The following is a 22,380-nucleotide window of genomic DNA, read 5'->3' on the forward strand; positions in this document are numbered from 1 at the left end:
ACTTTTTAAGGAAACCAGCACCCCTGCATTTTTGTTTTCTCACAAATTATCTTAGATTCTGTGCCTTAATTTTATATTTTATAATTACATAAATTCTTGTTAAAAATATTAGATATTGCTATAGTGAGCTGCGTGACGGATTGGTATAGCATGTCATTATCATTGCATATTTTAGCATAACACATTTGCAAATTTACATTTTTAAGGGGTAGTAGTCATCAGACTAAGACATCCTTTTTCCTGTGTAAGGATTCATATCTATGAAAATGTCATAAATGATTTTATATCACAACTGGGTTTTTAATATTTACAAAATTTATACTGGTTAATAGTATACCCATTTTAATTCCCACCATTTAGTTTACCATACTGTAAAAAATATACGTTTGTTTAAAGGTTGTAGTGTATCTTACATTTATTTCTGTCTGAAAATTGTGTTCTTAATGTGCTTGTGTTTTTATTTCAATCCATAAATAAACCAATAATCCTGTCAATTAAGTAAAGTAAAAAGTTTTCTTTGTGGAATCACTGTGGAAACGTCTAAATGAAAAGTGATTAAGTTGGCTCCTGTGGTAGAGCCCTATTTCAATAGATTCCATAAATTGTTATGAATTCAAAGGAGAAGAAAGTGGGGGGTGGGGGCTAGCAATCTAATTTCTGCATCAACTTTGCGTGTAGATATGAACTCAGTGGATTCAGTTTAGAAGCTTTGGTTGAAACACAACTGTCTGATACATTTTAAAAATATTTAGAAATACTTATAAATAAAGTGTAAGGAAAAAATAGTTTGCTTCAATTCTGAGTTGTTTAAACCTTACCATGTCTGGACTTAGGCTTCTTTTTTCAGTTAACTTAGCAGATGTTGTGAATGTGTAGTCTTGTGCTAGCCACAGTAAGGGATAGAAATCTGGTAGAAGATGGGTGAGGAGAAACGCTTTCTTAAGGAGTAGTAATCTTCTAGGGGAGGTATTCTGGTGAAGAATGGCAAAATGGTGATATTGCTCTCAGTCCTTGTCTCCTTTTGTTTTAACTTTAAGCATCTTTGTGAAATGAGCATTTGCAGAACATGCAAAAAGAACTAAGTAGCTCTGTTTGCTTAAGGATTTATATAGTGTTTTTTAGGAAATTATTGCTTATTTTCTGTCTTTCTGCCAAACAGCTTATGTGTGAGTTGGGGAATGATGTTATGAATAGAGTTTATGAAGCTAATGTGGAAAAAATGGGAATAAAGAAACCGCAACCAGGACAAAGGTACTGTTGTGTTAATGTGTTACCTCATCCCCCCCCACCATCTTGAATATAGCTGTTATTTTATTTCACTTTAATTGATATGTATTATTGAAGCAGACTGTTCAGAAGAGATCATTACTGCTTCTGTTAAAATGTGGCTGTGTCTCTCTTGGGTTTGTTAATTAGATAATTATATTTTACTAGTCAGATAATAAATTATAGTCTCCAGATGAGAGAGAATCTTAAAAATTAAGGCTCCGGGGCTTCCCTGGTGGCGCAGTGGTTAAGAATCGGCTTGCCAATGCAGGGGACACAGGTTCGAGCCCTGGCCCAGGAAGATCCCACATGCCGCGGAGCAACTAAGCCCGTGGGCCACAACTACCGAGCCTGCGCTCTAGAGCCTGTGAGCCACAACTGCTGAGCCTGCATGCCACAACTACTGAAGCCTGCACGCCTAGATCCCATGCTCCACAAGAGAAGCCACCACAATGAGAAGCCCGCACACTGCATTGAAGAGTAGCCCCCGCTCGCCACAACTAGAGAAAGCCCGCGCACAGCAACAAAGACCCAAAGTAGCCAGAAATAAATAAATTAAAAATAAATTAATTTAAAAAAAAGGCTCCACATAGGAATATAAAAACTCTAGCAGTTAAAGGAGACAAAGTTCTGTTAGTGGCAGGCCTTTAAAAAGAGTTAATCTGTTCATTAATGTCTCCAAGGATCAAGTTTCTACTACCTACAATGAATAGTATCACATTGTTTGACTTCGTTCTGCAAATATTTGTTAATTATGTATTTCATACATGGCATTATTATATTGAAGAATTACAGATGAAAAGGGTAGCTTCTGGTAGGGGAGAGTACTTACTTAATTGCTCTGTTTGAAATTTTACTTCCAATTCTATATATGGAGACTCTGAACGAAGTGGCCGCCTTCAAGGTAGATAATTAGTTTTGTTGTTCATGTTATTTTTAGACTTTATGATTCTTTATATTAGGTATTAAAATTTTATTTGCCATAATCCTATGTTTGATTATATTTTTATGATAATTAATACTTTTAAAAAGTTATTGCCCTCTAAACCAATACCACTTAAATCAGATTCTTATTTTTTTGCTAAAGCATGTCTGTTTGAGTTATTTCAGACCTTGAGATATCCTATTTTAGCCAAAGACCTAGGCATTTTAGAAAGATGTAAGTAAGAAAAGGTATAGAACAAACTTGGTGTTTTATAGTTGTATCATAAATCAAAAATTTTAAATGTGATACCTTTTTTGGTCCCCCTTAAGTTAGAAATGCTATGTTGTTTTGAAGTAGTTGTCTTACGAAGAATTATGGTCATGACTAGTGATAGTTCAGTATGTGACATTATTTATCGGAGTAAAAATGGAATTAAAGTTAACTTCTGTAAATTTTAATAGTTTCTTGGTAATGTTTTTCATTCTGTAAAAAGCAAAAGAGAATATATATGGGAATGAATGAGCATAGAAATTAAGACAATAAGAGAGTGCCATGTTAATACTTGTGATTTTTCATTTTATTGTTTGTTTTTCATTTAAACATGAAATCATAGTTCATTTAATATTGGGAAGGAAAACATGTTGTAGAATGTTGCAAATTCAGTTTTAACTAGTATGACATTTAGTGACTTTCTTTGAAAAATTCAATATGTAATGGCTTCTTTTCAGTATTAGCCATGCTAAGATATTAAGCAGAACATCATGACATTTTTATGTATACCAACCAGACAGGAGAAAGAGGCGTATATCAGAGCAAAATATGTGGAGAGAAAATTTGTGGATAAATATTCTATATCATCATCACCTCCTGAGCAGGAAAAACAGATTGTCTCCAAAAGTTGTGAAGAAAAGAGGCTGAGCATTTCTAAACTTGGGCCAAGTGAACAAGTTAGAGCATCTCCCCAAAGTTCAGGTATTACGGTTTACTTGTTATCTATATAAATATTTTCTTAAGCTGAAGTCACTTTCTTAATCTCTGAATTAGTAGCTGTTGTAGATTTTTTAAATGCTAAAAACTGTTTCCTTCTGTATATCCTACAGAAAAATTGGATTTCTCTGTTTTTAAAACAGTTAAATTTAAGCAGTGTTCTGATAATTCACATTTCTAGGTACACTTGACCCTTGAACAACTCAGGGGTTGGGGCACTGACTCTCCAATCAGTTGAAACTTCTCATATAATTTGTAGTTGGCCCTCCATGTATGCGTTTCCTCCATGTCTGCTCTGCAGTTCCTCTGTATCATTGGTTCTGCATCCGTGGATGCCACCAATCCCAGATCATGTGGTACTGTAGTATTTAGTATTGAAAAAATCTGAGTATATGTGGACCCACGTAGTTCAAACCTGTGTTGTTCAAGGTTCAACCATAATGTGTATATTCTTAAGGAATAAAACTGCTTAAAATGAAAGGGGAGATGGGAATTGCAAATCTGTCATGCAAAAAGCCCTAAATATCTGATTAACCACCTAATAGCCTTCCTGTTTTTTCCTCCTAAATTTTTCCCAGTAACGTTTTTTCCTGCCCTTTTCCCTTCTTATGGCCTGCTTTGTGCTTTGCTAACTTGCATGTCCCCAGTGATTGCTGTAAATAGCGACGAGGCCAGGAGGGAGTCTCTGTTCTGTCCTGATGAGCTAGATTCACTCTTCTCCTACTTTGATACTTCTTCAAAACTACGTAGTAGTAAGTACTACTCTTGTGGAGCATTCCAAGTCTGTGCCCGTGGTCATTGTGCGGTGTGGCCATTTCTCTAGATGTTACCCATTGTCTCAGAATTACACATTACTTACAGTCATACGATAAATTAACTCTTTACTACCCCTGACACATTACGGGGTAGTGAGATATGTTGCGACTCTGAAAATAAGTTTATTGCCAGGCTTCATGACTGATTCATATTTTGATACGTGAAGTGTTCCAAAGGATTAAAATTGTCGTAAATTTATTCTACTGGTGGTGGCTGAGATCACGTTGATGTATCAGAGCTCATTTTAAAACCTCATTGATTGTGGGACTTTTTTTCTTAATGGTGCAAACTTTAATCACTAGCTGGTTTTTCTTTAAAACAGTCAAAAGTAATGACAGTGGAATCCAGCAGAGCTCTGATGATGGAAGAGAATCTTTACCTTCCACAGTGTCAGCCAATAGTTTATATGAGCCGGGTGAGTTTTGGTGAAATTCCATGTTAATTGGTATTGTTTGCTGAAAAATGCATGTGGAAAATGCCAAGTTTGATTAAACAGTTTCTGAAGGAAGTGGTTAGTCTTTCAGAAGGTACTAAGGGGCAGTTAATACTGCTGAATGAGAAAGCAGCTATTTTCATATTTGGAAGTTCTCTCTTAGCTGTACATTTTTCTGAGCCTCAAGATATGTGTCAATAGCTAAGGATAATTTTTAATCCACGTGAACGGTATTTCTTACTACCCGTTATGTTTTTTTGTGGCTGTCTTTTCTTATCAGGAGAAAGAGATCAGCAAATCCCCCACATCCCCCCCCAAGTTAGGTTTTTCTTCTGACCTGTGCTTTCCTCCTATATTCTCTCCTTTATGATTTCAGTGGTTATGATCTTGCAGAATACTCAGGATAGTAAGCATTCTTTAAATTATTTGAATTGCTTGTACTGCAAATTGTGATGATGGTATTGGACCATTCTAGGAATAAAGTGAGGTTTGGTCTAGTAGTGAAATCCTTTAGGGGTTCTTACTGCCTCTTCTGAGTCTCTAAGTCCAGGCTTATACTCATATATACCTAATTTTAATCTAATACAGAGTAATTTACCTATCCATTGGATACTGGCAAGACCATAAAGGCCTGGTGTACTAGTCGATGTATTTATAAGAGAAGAAGGTTGTGGAGAGTGATTAGTCTATAGGAAATAAGATTCCTTTGTGAACATCTCCCATTAGCTCATTTTGTTAAACTAGTGGTTTCTTATGTCACAACTTTCATACTGTGATACAGGTAAGAGTTCGCTTTTTTAAAAAGCTGTGGTAAGATACACATAACGTAAAATTTACCATCTTAACAATTTTCAAGTGTACAGTTCAGTGGCATTAAATCTATTCACACTGTTGTGCTGCCATCACCACCATCTATCCACAGAACTCTTTCCATCTTACAGAACTGAAATTCTGTACCTATGAAGCAATGACTCCCCATTCTTTCCCTCCCTCCTTGCCAAGAGCTCATTTTTATCGATGTATTTGTGTTTGCTTTTCAGAGACAGAAAGGCAGGATTCTTCTGTGTTTCTCGACTCTCAACATCTTAATCCAGGACTCCAGCTTTATAGGGCTTCGTATGAAAAAAATCTTCCTAAAATGGCTGAAGCTTTGGCTCATGGCGCAGATGTGAACTGGGCTAATTCTGAGGAAAACAAAGCAACACCACTTATTCAGGCTGTATTAGGGGTATGAATTTGTCAATTCAGGTCTTCAGTGGTAGTAGAGCATAAAAAAAAATCATAATTCATTTTGAGCATAGCTTTAACATTATTGTTTGCTTTAAGAGATGGGATAGAAAATAGAAGCAGCAGCTAGTAGTGATTTCTGAACATCACTTTGTATAAGCTCAATCTTTTTTCTTAATGAGGGAGTTCTAGTAATGAAAGTAGTGGGTTTTGCTAGATCACAAACTGAATCCCAGTTAGAAGTAGTTCTTGGGAAGAAAATAATATAATTTATCATTTTTCTGCTTTTTGCAGGGGGGTATTTTCTCTTTTGGGGAAAATACAATAGAAAGGCTATTAGAGTAAAGTAAATACTCTGTTAATAGAAATATATTGTTGTTTGTTTGCTTTTTCTCCATTGTTATCTTCTTTTTTCCTCTAAGGGCTCTTTGGTGACATGCGAGTTTCTCCTTCAGAATGGTGCTAATGTGAACCAGAGAGATGTGCAAGGGCGGGGACCACTGCACCATGCCACTGTCTTAGGGCACACAGGGTAAACTAGTGCTTATATATTTAAGTAGATTTTATTTGAAAAAATTATTTTGAAATAATGTTTTGCTCTTTCTCAGGTTAAGATTGTTAGCTAGAGCTTATAAAGTTATACTTTCCTTGACTTATGCTCTCATGCTGGAACTTAAAATTTTTAAAAATTTCATTCAGAAAAAAGATATGCTTACTTTTCAGATAAGAAAATTGCCAAACTTACTTTGAACTTTACTAATTCTTTATATAGATCTGTTTTAGTATTTAAAACTGTGGTGATTTCATCAGGCAACTTGTCTGTATTTGTGTATATTTATGCATGTACATACATTATGTAGATAGCACATACATTTTGGGAGAGTTTTGTAACTTTGTAAATTTTAGTTTTCCCACAAGGTAGTTAATTCTTATTTTGTGCTATTGATGTGTGTCTTCTGGAGCAATATTTAGATTCACAGAACAATAAAGCCGTAAAAATGGGCTTTCTACTAGAGGGTACAAATAAAGTCAAAATATTGGCCTTATGTAAAGTTTGTGTCATAGGTCATTGTTTTTCAATAAAACATCTCAGGATCTCCAAGTCTTATTACCTGGACAAACAAGAAACTGTCCTTTTTTAATGTTTATTTTATAGCATCTTCTATTTTCATCATAGCTTATTTTGTTTCCCTCTATTAGCAAGAAGATTCAGTTCAATAACTTTATCATAAAAACTTTTCTCTACTTAAAAATGGTTGTATTTAACTCATCCTTTGTATTTTCTTCATAATCATAATTATTCCCATTTTACTTTATAGACTCCATTTATTCATTTTCATTTTTTTTCATTTTTTGTCAGTTTCTTCAAGTTATGAATATTTGTGGAATACAGCGGCAAGATTACTTCCCACTCGTTGCTGTTGTATTATCGTTAATGTATTATGATGTTAACATTGCCTTGGCTTTCTTCTTTCCCAGATAATGACCTTGAGTGATTTTTGTTTTATTTACATTTATAGTTATCTGTGTACATCTTTTTATGATATTCTTGGAGGGTAGGGACCATAATTTACACATCTCACTATGCTATATATTATCAGGTTAAATGTGAAAATTTCATAAGATTTATAAAATGTTGATCATGGTAGATTTTTATTATTAGAGTCAATATTCAATAAATCTTTGTAGAATGAATCAAGAATTTCCTAATGAAAATGTTATTTCTTTAAGTAGTGCTTTTTATTTCTTAAGGTGAATACTAATTTTTTTTCTTATCGGCAATATCTCATAAACACTGTTCCCTTAAACAGGCAGGTATGTTTATTCCTAAAACGAGGTGCCAATCAACATGCCACTGATGAAGAAGGGAAGGACCCTTTGAGTATAGCTGTGGAAGCAGCCAACGCTGATATAGTGACCTTGTAAGTGTTTTCTTTTCACTTGATTATTTTCCATACACCGTATTACTTAATACAGTGTTTAAACGTAGAGTTTCGTGTGTAGGCATGAAATTTAAACTTGGTCCTTTACTAGAAGCCATTTACTTCTCTAAGCACGTTAAATGTATGAAGCACTTTACATACATGAACTTACTTGGTTCCCACCTCAACCCTGTGAGGAAGGTTTTATTATTATCAGCCTCATTTTATAAGGAAGCCAAGCCACAAATAATTTGAGAAGCTAGTAAGTGGTAGGGCTGGGATTTGAAACCAAGAATTCTGGCTCTAAAACCCATGTGCTTAGCCACTTCTGTTATACTGCCTGGCCAGTAGGAACAGAAAATCAGTAACTTTTCTGATTCTTTAACTCTCAGTACAGTACTGGGGTGGGAGTTGGATTGGTATAGTAACAGGCAATTTTTCGACTGCCTCAGGAATTAGAGGATTATAAGCAGGGAAGCCAACTGCATTGATGTTAGTAACTTTTGCAGTTGCATTTCCTTTGGGCAGTGATAATTAGGGGACCTGTTTGTACTTATTTTTTTAAAGAATTATTCGTATGAGTCCTCTATTTTGAGGTAAAAATATTTGTTTTGGAATGTTTGAATACAATTTAACATGACCTACTAAAGAAAGAATCTTGAGGTCTTTATTTGATTTTCATCTTAGATCAGAGTTGTTCATTACACTTGGAATCTAGGAATGTGGTTGTCACCTACACTTTATTGTTGTGTAGGGAGTCTCAAGCATATGTTGTATGAATCGCTTATTCAGTCTATTCTGAATGAAGCCCAGGATTGCTGATTCCCTGTTAAATAAGTAGAGATAGTTCCATCTACACTACTGAATTTCAGTCACTTACAGATAGAAACTCCCTTGACTGTCGTGAACTCCTGAGCTCCCACTGAGAATTCTTGACTTGCCATATATCACCCCTCCCTGACCCCTGCCAGATTAAAACAAAACGAAAAAACAAAAGAGCAAGACATATTTTCTCTGTACTTAGCTTCTTTTCCTCACTGGAGGGGTTATTGTTATTATGGAGACTATTGTAGGAAAATTTAGATCTATTAAATCATTATAGACTTAAAATTGGAGAAAGATAAGTTATTAAAGAAAAGATAGGAGTGATATACAGAGAAATTAACCCTGGCTGCAGCTTCCCAGGCAATTCTTACAGTAATGGGCCTTCTTCCCCCAAAATATGGTCCCAAATTGTCTTTAAGTTTTCTCATTTTACTTTGTATGAGGACGTCAGTTTCACTTACAATTTTTTGAAACAGGCATCCTCTGTGAAAAGTCCAAATACCAAAAAGGGAGACTTATCTTGCTATTATTAATTCACACAATGGTTGGAAAGGAAATGGCAGGGAATTGTGGTACTTTGAAGATAAAAAAAGCCCATGTCAGATGCGGCAACTGCCAGAGAGAGCGTGCTAGAAGAGGGTGACAGAAGTCTGGGAAGGCGTTGAGGATTTGGCGGCCTGGAGGACAGGCAAGAAGTACAGAGTAGGAGAGGGGCACCACAGGTAACATTTGCCTGTTTCAAAATGTTGCTTAAAGTCAGTAAGAGAATGAGAGGAAATTCTTGTTTCCTTAATCCAGTGCTACAGGTCTTCCTGCTGCCAGGATAAATAACCCAAAAAAGAATGTATAATCAATATGGTAACCATGCAAAAATCTTGGTAACCTATGGTCACTTATTATAATGTCTGTAGGTCAGAATATATCCCTAATATTTATAGATAACACGTGCTATTTATACATCTGGAACTACCGTACCTCAGGGTGAACCAGAATGAACTTATGACAGGCTGTTGCTTCCATTCTATAGAAGCAATAATTTCAGCAGTTGGCAGCTAAAGTTTGACAGGTTGCTTTAGGAGCCAGGAATTCTCTGTGTCTGGAGGAAGTAAGCTGCTAGAGGTGCTGCCGGGAACCTGCTTAAACAGAAGTGAAATGCCCTTGTTAGAAGTCTTTTATTGTCTTCTCTCATGAGAATTGTATAAGATAAAATACAGTTATTTTTGTATCTCAGATTGCTGGACCTGATAAACTAAAAGTACTTTTGTTTCAGTGGCAAATACTGGTAAAAGAAAAAATTACATGAATACGTCTTAGCTGCGTATGTAATTCATTAGTTTATGAATATTTATATTGTATAACTTATCTAAAAAATTCTTTTATTTAATTTTAGGTTACGTTTAGCAAGAATGAATGAAGAGATGCGGGAATCAGAAGGACTTTATGGACAGCCAGGTCAATATTCTACTAATAACCATACTGAAATGCAGTATAAGAAATGCATCCAGGAATTTATCAGTTTACAATTGGAAGATTCATAGTTCTTTAGCAAACTAACTTAATGCTACAGAGTTTTTATAAATTACTTGTAAATTGTGAGTTGTTAGGTATATATACTGTACTTACTGAATTCTTGGGAGTGGCTCACTCCCGAGCCTTTAAAAATCCGTAACTATTCCTATTACAGAACACATTTACTTGCTGTATCTAACTCTGGCTGCTGACTTCTTTATCTGCTGTACAGATGTCTTCCATATACATTCCAGAGAGGCGAATGGAATGATAACATATCTTTATACACTTACAGCAGCACAGCAGTCATTTTCTTTTTGGCTGTCAAGTGAATATAACAAAATTGTTTTCTTTTTGTTATTCAGGGAATTTCTATAAATTGTGTTCAGGGAAAAAAACAAATCACTATGTGTTGACATATAAAAGTCAGTATGGAAAATGCCTAGAAGAAGTTTATTAAATTAAGAGTTCCGTATTTGATCTAAAAATGAGTGGAAGGTTTAAGAATAAAATTTACCAGTAGGTTAAGAAGTCCATAATGCAAATGGAGTTAGTTTAAAAGGTATAGGGAAAAGGTCAAATTTTATCTTGTACCTTTGCCCCAAGTAATTGTACAATATCTGTTGGATAAATGGAAGTATTTAGAAGAATATTTCATGAGCTTGATGGATGGCAAAGTAGACGTATTCTTATTAGAGAGAGCTCAGGATCAGCTCAATTCTCATTTTGAGTAATTTTTGAGTCGAGATGTCAAGAAAAGCAAGAAATGTTGCTGATCAGATTTCTTTCTTTGATGAACATATCCTGATTAGACATTTTTCACAAAGAAGAGAGTAATAATTAGATCTCCAGTTTCATGAATTTGAGTATATGAATTACTAATTTATCTGTTTTAAATTCATATACATGCTGGTTAAAAATTTTAGGAATTCATGACTAAAATAATTGAGAATGTTCAGTTTTAAGTGAGTATGTTTGATTTTTTTTCAATGACTACTAATATATTATTTTAAAAGTGGCTTGTGATATCATCTATCTTTCCTGTTTAAGTATGTTTTGAAATTTCTGCACTTTATGCTAGCTTCAGCCATTTACTTTTATTTTAGCCAGATTAATATATAACTAAGATAAATATGGGGCCATTCCTTTCTCAGAGGACTGTATTTATGACTTATTTTTGGTCTACTTTAATAGGAACAAATAAGAACTTTGAGCATAGAGGCACTTCAGCTAGATACTTCTAATCTAGGGTGTCCCACTTTAATCCTATGGATCAAACAGTACTACTGACTCATGATGTACCAAGATGTAAGAGTGCTGATTAAGGGTGAAGTCTCAGCGTTAATTCTGAATTTCACCCATTTGTTTTAAACTTGAATGTTAGACTTTAAATACATTATAATTTTGTAACAGATATACACTTAAGTGATAGTATTACTAGGCCATTTTTGAGGCCTTTATGTTTAAGCACTTTAAAATGAAAATTATTCAAAGACTATGACCTGATTCGTGAGGTAAGAGTGAACTTCAAGATTTTAAGTTAAACAGTTTTTTTTTTCCTGACATTTTAAGTGTAAATGTTTTCTTAAGGTGTTTGCTGATGAAGCTGCACCCAGCTGATTAGTCAGAAGGTCGGTGGGTGACTTTTCTCTGGAGCTGGGAAGCTTGGAAGGACAGGTCTTCTTATGTTCTTGCAGCTTCTAGTTCCACCTAAACTGCTCGGGCTTCTGCCCCCATCTAGGAGCATTCAAATGTCTCTTTCACTGTCATTTTATGTATACGTTTATGAGTATATACCTTCCGCTCAACAGTAGAAAAACAGATTTTTCCAATTTATTTGAATGAAAATTTGAAGAAAAGGCTTATTTAAAAAAAAAAAAGCTTGGGCTTCCCTGGTGGCGCAGTGGTTGAGAGTCCGTCCGCCTGCTGATGCAGGGGACACGGATTCGTGCCCTGGTCCGGGAAGACCCCACATGCCGCAGAGCGGCTAGGCCTGTGAGTCGTGGCTGCTGAGCCTGCGCGTCCGGAGCCTGTGCTCCGCAGTGGGAGAAGCCACAACAGTGAGAGGCCCGCGTACTGCAAAAAAAAAAATAATAAAAGTAAAAAAACAAGCTTTCCTACCACTCAAATTTTAGCTTAGAAAAGATTAAAAAATAGATCAGAAGTCTGGAAATGGTATATCAGCAGAATAAAATGAGATTCTGATTTGGTAATAATTAGATTTTAAATTCATTTGGGGGTCTCGTAGTTAAAGCAGAACAACTTTATACTTATACAGGTGACATGGTAAAATGGCTCAGCAATTGCTCTCTGGCTTCTTTTCCTTTATGAGTCTTGGGAGAGCAGATATTTTTGCTCAGGCAGCAGGTCTTTTTTCTTCTCTGCTTATTGCTGTAAATTTCCCTCTCATAGATTTTGGTTGGTTGTTTTATCTAGATCCTTTTTTTGTTGCCTAGCAATAGAAGGAAAACTTCAGAATTCTGGGTAGTTTTAAAAGGCGGGTATTTTCAATTTTTTCATTATGAAGAGCCCTACCGTTAAAAGACTCAGATATAATCTTTGGGAATGATGGACCTATGTCTAGGAAACCCCACTTTTGAACTTTCTGTCTACAACCCTACGGACCTGAGACTCCCTGTTTTTTGCAAGGCGACTTAAGAGCACACATTTCCTGAAGGGAAGATGTATCCTTCTTTGTCAGTTCCCACAACTCATAGGACTGGGTGGGTGGGTGCAACATCACGCCGTTCTCTCAATTGTTGGAAACCAGTTTGGTGGCTCCCACAGTCTCTGGCTCTGTGACTCCTCTTGATTGTTGGCAGAGTTTCTCAGCCAGTTGAAAATCACTGCTTTAGTGAACCACTACTGGTTACGTGAGTATGTTGCTGATGAAGATTGATCATTGATCTAATCAGTTACAAAAAGGAAGCTGTAATCAGCCCAGAAGGGGCAGGATCATACACTGATCACCTGGGAGTAGGGTCTCACAAGCTGTCCTATCTTTGAGGGGAGTACATTTTGAGAGCAAAATTAGCAAAATCTTGGATCATCACTGCTGTTGCAGTGCTTATTCTGAATACCAAAAATCAAGAACTGTTTTAAACTATCAGTGGAAATATAGCAGTCCACATTTCAAAAAACTCAGAACTGTCCAGGCACATGGAAAAGTTAACTTTCTGAAGAGAAATAAAATGTGATGAAGTAATTTAAAGAATATAACTTAGTATTACAAATATTGGGTGGTTAGTTGTTTACTGTTTATAATAGACTGTTAAATGTACTCATATGAACTTTCCAGGGCAACATATTCTGGGTCATTGTTTATGTATTGTAGTGTAGACAAGTTATATTTGCCGTGGGAAACATTCTAAATGATTAAAATTGTATTTAAAGAATCATATTGAAGTTCAATTTGTGTTAACTATATTAAATATCTTAGTCACTATTGTTATTGTAACGTTTGCTTTTTGACAACACATTTTGAGGCCTAAGAAAGGTATTATATTGATAAGTCCCTTAATTAACATTTGGTTAGAAACTGAATGTTAACAAAAAGTTTTGTGTATGTGTGTGAAGGTGAGACTTCCTTTTGTATTGTATTAACTCTTTTAAAATGTATTCGGTAAGTGAAACCAATGAGTAGTGTAGCACCAACACTTTCCTTCAAGGAAGCATTTAATCCAGTGAATTAAAAAAAGCTTATAATTTGTTTTGCATGGTACAATGGTTCTACTAAAATGTACTTGTGTAGTAGATACTTTAAAAACAAAAACTGGGAAACCACAAAAAGAAAAAAAAAAATCTCACAACCTGTTATACAAAATATGCATTGCTAATAGTAGAAGCCATATATTGCCATTGTACTGTTGTAATACTTAAGATTGCTCACCTGGTGCTATCTGTAAACTATTTGGCATTAGCATCTATTAGATACTTCTTCCTATTTCTTCTTGAATGTATAATGTGTGCCTTTTAAGTTATTTCTGGTGTTGAATGGTAAAACCAGTGTGGTATTTTTGTATTATAATCTGCACTTTACACTTTCTTGGAAAGTAAAACTCCAGACTCTCCAGTTTAAATAGTATTTTTAAAATATTTATAATGTTTACAATAAATATTTTAAATATTTGAATTCAACATCTAAGAATAAGAAAAAAGTTTAAATATTTTATATGGTTTGTTAAGTGATGTTTAATGTTTGTCTCTTCTCAGTTTATTTTATATCTTTTAGAGTGGCTAATAATGGGAATAGATTGTAGTTTGTCTTTTAATGTGAGGTAAACTTTTATGAAATGAAACATGGGTGTAATTGAATTGTCTTACCCATTGTTCCACCATATCAACCTTTATTGTTTTAGTAACAATAATATGAGTTAGATGTTACTCTTAGCCAACCTATTAAGATTCTCTTCTTACTGTATTTTTTCTTTTTAAAGTAGATTGATTGATTCAGGTCATGAGAAAATTTCCAGGGCTAAATGAAAAACTACATAGAGATTTTAATAACTTGCTTTTTACATTGACTAAATATTAAAAGCATTAACTTTTTTTAATTGAAAATCTTGGTTTATGCTATTAGACCTTTTACTAGATCTGTATCCCCCTCCCCCAGATTTTTTCTAATTCTCTGGCTTTTGGTATGACATCTGTTGCCTCAAAAAAATCTCACTTTTTAAAAGCTGACAAAACTTACTGCACTATTAACAACAACTGTAGCAATGAGTGTATAATAAGATGGATGCAAGGTATCTTATGGGGAATAATTATAAAACCATGTTCCAACACTAATCATCTAAAACAGTATTTGACAGTCTAAATTCTGTTTTCTAAATCAGAAAACAGAATTATGCCCAGCTTCTGCATAAAGCTAATATGTTTAACAGGAAGCATTCATGATGAATGATTCATCTTGAAAATAAGATTTCATTTTATACAAATCTTTTGTCTGAGGAGTTAGCCTTTATGTGTGTTATATATTTAGTTTTTCATTGCAAGAAAAATAGTATTCAATCCACTATAATATCAGTATCTACAATCTTCTCTACAAGCATATTTGTACGTATAAACATTTGTATTACTCTAATTTAACAGATGTCTTTGATATTTATTCCCCTTTTGTCATAGCATCCTTGCTCATAGGACCTACACTAAATGAAAAACTGACTAAATGTGACATGATTTTAAAGTCATTTTCTAGGCTTTATTTTATAAGCCTAGTAAAAAGTGGATTAGGTGCATTAGTTTGAGTTAAGAATTAAAGTTTGAGTAAAGACTTACTTTTTCACATGCTATTTAAATTAAAATGCCTTTAATTAAAAGATAATATTAAAATATGAGGCTTTTTTTCCCACATGGTTATTAGTTTTGTCTTGCTAATAACTTGCATCCAACAGAAACATTAGTGTTTGTTTTTGGTCTTTTCTTTTGGCCTTGATCAAGGGAAATATTTATTTAAAGAATGCTTTGTTTATTTAGAATGACGTGATTTACCTCATTTAGAATGACTTCTATTTCTCATGTGTTAATAAATGTATTTCTTTATATTGCTTTAAAACACTTGCATCTTTGCTCTTTTCTAACTCTGAACTTTCCTCTGTGGCTGCATCTGAGGTGCTTTTTTCAGGTATAGTTTTTTTTTTTTCTTCCACTGTATACTTTTCCAGCACTTATATTTAGTTGGTCTTTTTTCTTCCAAAAATGCTCATCTGAACAAAATTTTAATGTAATGAATTATAAAATAGTTACTAGTCGTAAAAATGAATGTTGTTTATTAATACTTTCAATTGTGTACATTTTAAAAGTCTCTTCATTTTACTTTCATGCAGGTGATGAAACTTACCAGGATATTTTTCGTGATTTCTCCCAAATGGCATCCAATAATCCAGAGAAACTAAATCGTTTCCAGCAAGATTCACAGAAATTTTGAGTTTTTTTAAGAAGGGGAAAATAGTAAATCTGGTGACTCCCTAAAGTATACATTTGAAAGCTCACAGATTTTTACTTCTTTAATTCTACTTACTTACTTTTAGTAGCTATTGAGTTTTTTGGGAAAAAGGTACCTGTTCATTGATATTTTTATAAATCAAAACATAGATCTCTAGTAGTTGGGAGAGGAACCTACTTTAAGACTTCTTTTATTAAAATTTTTTTAAAGCCTGTTTAAAGGGCTATTTTTTATAGATTAAAATTTAAATCTAGACTTAGGCCATCTCTAGGTTACAAGATGCTAAGAGTTTAGACAAAACAATCTTTTTTTCCCAGTGGGTGGTAGCATTGAATTTTTTCTTCTGTGCACTGTGCCCAGGATCGTTCAATCAAGCATATCGGCATCGAGTGGGAGCCTGATGTCCTGCCTGACTTGAGAATATGTCTTTGCTTTAGCTTCCCTGATGTTGGTGATTCAGAAATAGTTTTTTTCTGTTTGTTTGTTTGTTTCTTGGTAGCCTAGCTGTCATATACACAATATGTAATTTAATTATTAGAACTAGAGAATGTATGCCCCCCCATTTGCTCAAAAATGCAGTTATATTCCTCAGTTATTGTCCAGTACTTTAACGTACATACAGTGGCTGTGCAGATTGACATAACTCAGTCCTTTAGATTTATTCCATTTTATGAAGGAAAAAAAAAAACAACCCTTGACAATAGTTGTTTTTTAATTACCAAAAGAATCTCATAGAAGTTGTAGTTCTTCATTGTTTAGTTGATTTCCTAAAACCTTGACAAATTTATTGATGTAACAAAACTGTGTTTCAAAGGTTACTTGAATGTCGCAAAATTATGCTTTCATCAGTTGTAACTATCAAAAAGTTGACTTATAAAATAATGTAGAACATTTTTATATTTGAAATGTGTCCTTTTCCAGATACAATTTTGCTATTGCTCCTAGTGAAAGGAAAAATATCTCTGTAAAAGGAGTAAAAAAGACTCAAGTTTTTTTAGTTTATACTAAAATATACAGCAATAAATTGCTTTTTAATTCTTCTAACATCTCCTGTGTACTTGTTGTACACGGTATACATTCTTTTAAATTATAGCATCTCTATAGCTTTAGTATTTGGTTACATGGATCACAGACCCTTGAATTCCAAAATATTATGGGTATACTAATTTTCCAGGTATATGCTACAGATTAGTCTGATTCTATCTTTGATTGACGTATCTTGTCAGGAGTATAAAATAAGTAATTTGCCTTATGGTTTCTTTCTGATATCGTCATAATTAAGTTTAACTTTCTTTTTCAAGTTACATGTAAGTAATATTATTGATACTCAGTTTCTAAATGAGAGGTTTTTAAACTTGAGTTGCCAAATGAGTACAGAAATTATATTTCATTGGGTAGATAATAAATTTTCTAACTTTTTCCCACCAGTAAGTAGAGTTTTCTAAGTTGACTGAACATCAAATCAGAATCTGTCTAAACAGGAATTATACTGACATAAATTCATATCACAGAAAAGGTTCCATATTTGTTTGGCCAAATTGCATGCATATAATGCTTATTTAGTAATAATTGCTGTGTATTAGATAAGGATACAAATATATTTAGGGATTATTTCTGAGGAAATGCTAACTTCCAAAGCCTTGTATTTTAATTGCAACAATACCAGGAACCTTAAATCTTTCCTGTTTCACCTCAGAGTCACAGGTCACCGGGCTTTGCAAAAGTCTGATTTGTAGCATTTTTATTAGTGTACTTTGAAATTAATTGTCCGAAAATCTCAAGGAGAAGGAAATATGTTGAGAAAAGAAAGAAACAAAGAAAGGAAGAAAGAAAAAAAGAGAAAAGAGTGCCTCACTTTTCCTTTGTAGTGCCTATTCCTGTTTTGCTCATAGGAATTCATCTGACCTTTATCTGAGGAAGCCTAGGCAGTTTACCTTTTGGATACAGCCTTTGGTCTTCAGATCACTTCTGGGATCTCTGGTTGTACAAGCAATTCTTGATCATACTCTTAACTCCTGTGGCTTCAGTCATGAGTTGTTAATGTGGCAGTAATTAGTGTCTACTTAAATTTAATTGTTAGAGATGTATTTGAAGTACACTAAAGATCATGGTTCTGAATATCTTCAGAGAAAGTGAAATCTTTAACAGTACAGGGAGCCTGTACGTACAAAAATATACTTCTGTGGCTTGACTTCTTGAATATGCGGAGACCCAATTTGGATTAAATTTGGCAGAAATGATGCAGGAGTAACAGCAAGGTTTTAAAGTAAATTAATGGTTACAAGTAGTTACAGAGTAGGTTGGCTCTTAACCAAGGTGAATTAGCTGTGTCAACTAATAGCCTTTCTGTAGTATGTAACAAATCTTAGTTTCATTATGCTGTGAATTATTCAGTATCATATGATAAATTATAGTTTAAACAACGTTAGTCATACTCTTGGGCTTCAGAAATCAATTTGACTGTCCTTTGTTTTCATTCCCGCACTGATCTGCTGGTATTAGTTTCTGATTCCTTGTCATTATTCCATTAACTCATTAACTTAAAAGTTAGAGTAATCTGAAAATAAGAATAGCAGTACTATGAGGAATTCATAAAATACAGTTTCATGTTAGAACTAGACTAAAGGTAATTGCATAGTTATTTGCAATTTTTTCATTGTAACACTTACATGTTTAAGATTTCTAAGGTTTTAAAAATTACCTTTGGTACAATCCTTAGAAATTCAGAAATTTCCAGGGATTCACTATATTACATTGTTTACCTAATTTATACTGGTCTTTGTAGATTTTAATCAACTTTGGTGTTTACTTTGTAAAACATACAGATTTTATTTGGAATATTACTTTGGTTCTTCATGGGTGCATTTTGAAAAAAACTTATACTTTCACAGTCTGGACAGCTTAAGTTTGTGATGTGTTAAAGCAGTATTTTAAAAATATAATTTTACACATGTGAAGTGGGGTCACGATAAACCAAATTGTATTTAAGATTAAATTTACTATCCATTTTGAATAAGACATTCCCATATCACTCTTATATTGTGGAATTAACTTTTCTGTTTGATAGCACTTTCGACTATGGACATGAGCTGGAAAAATGCTATATTTTTATAGAATTGTCTGTTCAGAATGACTTCAGACCTGCATGATATAGTGGAAAGAGCACTGACTAGTTACTTACTACTCTTACTGGATTCAGAGCTCCTCACAAATAAAATGAGTGGGACGAAACAAGGTGAAACTGTAACAGCATCCCTTGGTGTACTGTTCCGCTGCTCACATCTGCTCACAGTGTGCTTTGCCGTTACTCACAGTAGGACTTCTGAGATCTTAATCTAAGAGCACCAACAGTGTCTCTTCTTTGATCCTGGGCTGCTCCTCTTGTTTTACAGAGCAGGTCACTGGTTTGCTGGTTGGTGGCGTAGCTGACACCAGAACCCCTGTCTGACTAGTAGTCAGAGGCACTTTAGTCATATCATGAAATGATTTGAAATCATTGTAAAGCAGCAAAATTGGATAATGACTGCCAGCTTTCCTTGTGCTTTGATAACGAAGACTCCAAGTATTCTGGAGAACCTGGATATAAAGTTACTTTGAAGGATTAGATTAGGGTTTAAATACGTTAAATTGTAGGGAATTGTATATATTTGCAATAACAAACATTGATGAAGGCAAAACGTTGTAAAGGCAATTCTAGTTCACATATGCTTATCAATTTCTTGATGCTTCTAAACGAAGACAACTAAAAGGGGCATGGATTCAGTTTGGCCAAATCCTGACATCTATAAATAAGATTTTGGGGGCATCCTTTTCTATTTACATAAATTATCTACTAAAATAAGGTAATGGGGGGAGGGAAGTAAGGTTTGATTAAGTAAACTTTTCTCTACATTGCTTTTTTCACTACCTTATGTACTAGATTTTCTTATTTTTCCTCAACACACCTCCCACCTTTTGGGTGTTCATTTTAAACAGGGAAAGCTCGCTACATTATAAAGAATGTTGGCACCATTTATTTTACACAAAGGCTAAAGGTTAACTTTTGGAAGTGATGAGCTACTTTTCTATATGTGTTTACTCGTGCTTTGTGATATTTCTGGATCATTCCAGTCATAAAGACTTATTACATGTAATATTTCCTGCTACCTGTGAAAAGGTATATTTTAAAGAATGTATAACCAACAATCCATTTACTTTTTATTAGTATGTAGAGGATTTATTTGTATCTAATTCATGAATGTAGTTTTACTGTAGGATGTCACTGTAAATGGAACAAAGTACATTATCTTTATAGTTATTCTAAAATGTATATTATGTAAGAATTGTAAATATTATACCTGATTAAACTCTTTGTATGCCAAGAAATTATGTCAAGTCAATAAAAATCTCACCTCTGGCATAGTTGTATTATGCTCAGACTTCCACTTTATTGTGAACTACAATTGCAGACATACCTGTTAACAACTGTCATGTTTAAGGTCCTGTATTCCTTTCCAACGCTGTCACACTGGTCCAGATTGATCCTATTTGCTGATTGCTTCAACCATGAAATCCATTTTGATCTTTTAAATATTTTCTTCTGCCTGATCACAGAGCGGTATGGCTCCCAGTTCATTAGCTAAAAACCACAGAAGGCCTTTTTTGCTGTAGCTCTAATTTTTTTCTATTATGATTGAGATATCTGTTGAAGTTTCTAATCTAGGCAACACATTTACACTCAATCCTTTTAGTAAACAAACAAACAACATGTTTTTGCATGAAATGAGATTGAAGGAATAGAGGCTTGAAGGAACAGACCTGGCAGTGAATTGTCTGCTTTTGCCTTTCCTTTAAAAGTTAGTTGAAAGCAGACACTTAAAACTTTTCTATGTAATTTGCTTTATTCCACTTCATTTCATTTTCATAATAGTTCTTTGACAAAGAGAATCCAAACTGACAGTAAATGTTTTCAATGAAAACAGCCTACTTTTCGTTATTACAAAACAGTGCTTTTTCATCGTAGAAAAATGTTTAAGTAATGATAAGTAAAAAGAATTCCATCCTAATTCCGTCATCTGCCTATGATGTTCATGTGTGGCTAGTAGATGGTAGCTACTAGCTACATGTGGCTATTGAAATTTAATTAAAAGACAAAATTAAGAGTTCAGTTCATCTGTGGAATTGCCACATTTAAGAGCTGACTAGCCATGTGCCCAGTGACTACTGTTTTGAACAGGGCAGATAATAGAGCATATTCATCCTAGGAAGTTCTATTTGACAGTTACCAAGTACGGGGCAAGCTGTTACTTCTTTGGTATATACCCTTCTAGACCTTTGGGTGTATGTATTATATTTATATACAATGGGATCATACTGATTTGCCAACTGCTTCTTTCACTTAATAAATGAGGAACAAGTTTCTAAGTCCTTAAGTAATCTGCATCACTTTGGGAAGGATTTCTTTAAATGTTTTTATTATGGAAACTTTCAAACATATACAAAAGTAGAGACAATAACTTCAGTAGCTGTTAGCCCATGGCTCACATTGTTTTATCTATACTCCCACCCATTTTTCCTCTTCATTTTTTTTTAAACCAAATGCCAGACATTTCAACAAATCGTTGAGTGTGTCTCTAAATATCGTATGATAGCGCTTATTATGCAGAATCTTAAAAAAAATGATACAAATGAACTTATTTACAAAACAGAAAACAGAACAAACTTAGGGTTACCAGAGGGGAAGGGTGGTGGGGGATTGGCGTTAGTTAGGGAGTTTGGGACTGACTTGTACACGCGGCTATATTTAAAACAGATCACCAGCAGGGACCTACTGTGTAACTGCAGGGAACACTGCTCAATATCAGGTAACAACCTAAATGGGAAAAGAATCCAAAAAAGAATAGATACATGTATATGTATAACTGAATCACTTTGCTGTACACCTGAAACTAAGACAACATTTGTTAATCAGCTCTCCTCCAATATAAAATAAAAGGTTAAAAACATAAAGGGGGAAAAAAAGGACTGTTTTAAAAAAATCATATCACCTTCCTTAAAATATGAAACTATATAGTCAATATTCAAATTTTCCCAATGTCTTAGGTGTGTTCTTTAAAAAAAGATTTTTCAAATCAGAATTCATGTAAGTTCCATTCATTGTAATTGGCTAATATATCTCTTGAGTCTCTATAGGTTCTTCTATTTATCACTTTAAAAAATTTCCTTTATAGTTTGTTGAATACATCACTCTTAATGACAGCATCTTTATTTTAGTTTCACTTTACTGATGAACATTTGATTTCAATATCTTGTCATCATAAACCTAGTTCTTCATGACCCTTATGGCTAAATATTTGAGTACATTCTTCCTTATTTCCTTAGGATGAATTCCTAGATGTGAAAATGCTGGTTCACAATGGGTGGGTAAATTTTTGAGGCTCATTCAATGAGTCAGGCACTGTGTTAGGTACTGGGGATATTATGGTTAAAAAAAACACACACACACACACTACCTGTTCTCTTGAAGTCTTGCCCTCTTGCAGTGGAG

At 34.1% G+C, this 22,380-nt stretch overlaps 1 protein-coding gene across 2 annotated transcripts in view; it reads left to right on the forward strand.

The window, feature by feature from the left end:
- ACAP2 (ArfGAP with coiled-coil, ankyrin repeat and PH domains 2) overlaps positions 1–20,210 on the forward strand; it is a 163,895-nt gene extending 143,685 nt beyond the window's left edge. Inside the window, exons 16-23 of one of the 2 annotated variants that reach the window (XM_082839792.1) lie at positions 1,160–1,251; positions 2,979–3,163; positions 4,317–4,409; positions 5,468–5,655; positions 6,077–6,186; positions 7,466–7,576; positions 9,792–9,853; positions 15,736–20,210. In XM_082839792.1, the coding sequence (XP_082695918.1) occupies positions 1,160–1,251; positions 2,979–3,163; positions 4,317–4,409; positions 5,468–5,655; positions 6,077–6,186; positions 7,466–7,576; positions 9,792–9,853; positions 15,736–15,836 (942 nt within the window). In that variant the 3' untranslated portion in view covers positions 15,837–20,210. The remainder of the gene's footprint in view (positions 1–1,159; positions 1,252–2,978; positions 3,164–4,316; positions 4,410–5,467; positions 5,656–6,076; positions 6,187–7,465; positions 7,577–9,791; positions 9,854–15,735) is intronic. The other variant, XM_082839793.1, reaches the window with a different exon arrangement.
- The last annotated feature ends 2,170 nt before the right edge of the window (positions 20,211–22,380 follow it).

Source organism: Leucopleurus acutus (assembly GCF_964270905.1).
Source record: "Leucopleurus acutus genome assembly, chromosome: 5".
NCBI lineage: Eukaryota > Metazoa > Chordata > Mammalia > Artiodactyla > Delphinidae > Leucopleurus > Leucopleurus acutus.